Source organism: Pongo abelii, chromosome 11 (assembly GCF_028885655.2).
Source record: "Pongo abelii isolate AG06213 chromosome 11, NHGRI_mPonAbe1-v2.0_pri, whole genome shotgun sequence".
NCBI classification, from domain to species: Eukaryota; Metazoa; Chordata; class Mammalia; order Primates; family Hominidae; genus Pongo; species Pongo abelii.
In genome coordinates, this window is record NC_071996.2 from 79,923,705 (window position 1) to 79,926,215 (window position 2,511).

Here is a 2,511-nt window from a genome sequence, read left to right on the forward strand (position 1 = left end):
AAGCAATTCAAAAAGAGGAAACAAAACATATGCTATGGTATTATCATTATAATTAAATCACATTTATTAACTGAAGCAAATTCACTTGAGCTTTTTATAGGATTCTAGGAAATAGATTCCTTACATATAATGAGGAAGTGCATCTTTAAGTCTTTTCATATTTTTCTTCCCTGTAACAGTCCTATGTTTGGTCTTTTCAGGTTCATTCCCTTGACACTAACAGAGAACACTGTAATTCTAAAGTAAAATGATAGCTGGGGAACCATGGATTCCAAGGCCAGCACCTCCCCATTGTGTGGATCCCACAGATATGATGTCAGAAATCTAAAAAGAAAGAAAAGAAAAAAACCTTGAACCTGGCTTGGTTTAAACTCTCTTTAAGCAGCCCTCTTTCATTCAAACGTGAGAAAGTTCAGTTTTCAACATGTATTAACAAAAGATGTTTACAACAGAATACCTGGTTGTGCCTAATAATGGCTTCGCTCTTTGAATTAATTTTTTCCTGGTGACAAAGGCTGAGCTTTTGAACTTCTGGGTAAGGCTAGGCTGGGCATTTTTGCTTGGCTTGGTTCTCTTAAATGATTCGAAAACGGTTGGTCTGGCACCTGGTATTTTGTGGCCAGTAATTACACTACAGTTGTTACTATGCATTACCGAAACTTCATTTTTTTACCAAAAGCCAAATGTATTCTTTAAACAAACATCTTTTGAAAGCCGAATGTGCTTTGAAATGATTTTAAAATCCATTTAATGAATAGGATTACTATCGAATTTCACAAATACAAATCAGAATTTTTTTTGATGCTTCATATTTTATTTCCCCCTGCCCTCCCATCCCACCCTTGGTGATGGTTATACCCATTTGAGCATTTCTGAGCACATGATAAGTCAGAATTTTTTTAAACGATGTTTTGCTTTAGCATGGTGTCTCTCTAGTACAAGCTGTATGTGACCTTTCCACTTAAGCCATCTTAATGTTTCCTTTCCTTTCATCAGTGTGGATGTACAATGACATGCCCCTTTTATTTCCACCCCCAGGGAACAGATTTACTCTAGGGTGTGTGTTGATAACTGAGGCAGGGTGACTGATAAAGACTTAAATAGCCAGAGAAAGGAAAAATCTTTTCCACATTTAGAAGACTAGTAATCTATGGCCAGGCTTTCACAGCTGTGGGGCTTCTGAGCCCAGATCCTAATTCTTTTTTTTTTAAATTGGATTAACTAGCTCATTATTACCCAATTCTTAACTGAAAGCTTGATCACCAAGACTGCAGGATCTAGCCATGGGGATTGAGGTGGGTGGGTTGGGATGGTACACTGAAAGACCAATCAGGCAGGAGAGGCCCTCACCTGCGAGTTCCCAAATATATTGTAAGAACTCCCATCAATGCTTCGTCCCCTCACTGTTAGTTTCAGAACAATGACACACAGATACTCACCTCACCAGGACCTTATAAAGTTAAATGTGATACACATGTGATCGAGAAATTTTTTTTTTTCTTAGTATTCCCCTACCCCTTCCTCCCTGCCTCCATGCCCTGGACAGCAGGCCCTTGTCCTATTGCCTCAAGGTAGGGAAATAATGTGACAAGATAAACAGCAAAACAACAACACAACTTCTGTAAGTTGTGTTTTGTGTTATAAAAAAACCTCAGAGGACTAGAGAGGATTAGGAATAAAGCCAAAGTATTTGGAAGAAAATGGTGTGAGGAGAGAGGGGCTTCCCTGGAAGACTAGAAACACATCCCTCCACTGGTGGGAAGAAGGATGGATGAAAAGTGAGAGGGCAAAGGCCTGGGTAGGGTAGGTCCTTTCCTACTTCTCTACCTCTGTGTCTCAGGGAGGCAGCAAGCTGGGGAGAAGGATGGCTGTATGTTGTAAGCCTATGGAACTTCCCAGACCCTGGAGTGGCCCCAAAATAGCAGGGAGATGCTGGGCACAAATGGGCCATGCAAATAGGAAGAAGGCACAGGTGCATCAGTATCGGTAAAGGAAGGCCAGAAGGAACTGTGGACATCTGGGTTGGTGCCTCCTCAAACAGCTGACATGAGGAACAAATGGATTTCCCAATACCTTGGCCCAACCTAACCATCCTCCCCTCCACCAAACTTTCATCCCACCCCAAATGTAAACATATCTTTAAAGGTAGAGAAATACCAAAATGATGAAATTCATTGCTGACACCTTCCAACATATAAATTAGGTAGATTCATAAAAGAATAAAGATGTATTTCTTGCATACTTGAGTTTGTACACTGAGGGCTGGGCATCCAGTTTGAGCTTCTGGGGAAGACAATGTGGCACAGCAGAGAGACCACTAACCTCAGAGTGAAAGAAGAAAAGCTCTGTCACTTAGCAATGTAAACTAAAAATAAATCCCAAGGCCCCCACTGACTAAATGGACCCCCTTGTGGCCAAGAGGACCCCAGAAAAATATTTAAAGACTTAGTTCCCAGCTACGATGGGGGGTCAGACATGCCTAATTATACTCCCCCTCTCTTTTATGGTTTA

At 41.0% G+C, this 2,511-nt stretch overlaps 1 protein-coding gene across 1 annotated transcript; it reads right to left on the reverse strand.

Annotated features, from left to right (window-relative positions):
• Positions 1 to 341: 341 nt before the first annotated feature.
• LOC129058051 (putative uncharacterized protein FLJ44553) lies at positions 342 to 2,291 on the reverse strand. The gene has a single exon (XM_054549536.2). It carries the CDS (start codon positions 2,192 to 2,194, stop codon positions 1,670 to 1,672), a length of 525 nt encoding a protein of 174 aa, XP_054405511.1. The 5' UTR covers positions 2,195 to 2,291; the 3' UTR covers positions 342 to 1,669.
• Positions 2,292 to 2,511: the final 220 nt, after the last annotated feature.

Bases quoted from the DNA above. Each gene is read 5' to 3' on its own strand.
- LOC129058051 (XM_054549536.2), bottom strand. From the start codon at position 2,194: ATGTTGGAAGGTGTCAGCAATGAATTTCATCATTTTGGTATTTCTCTA.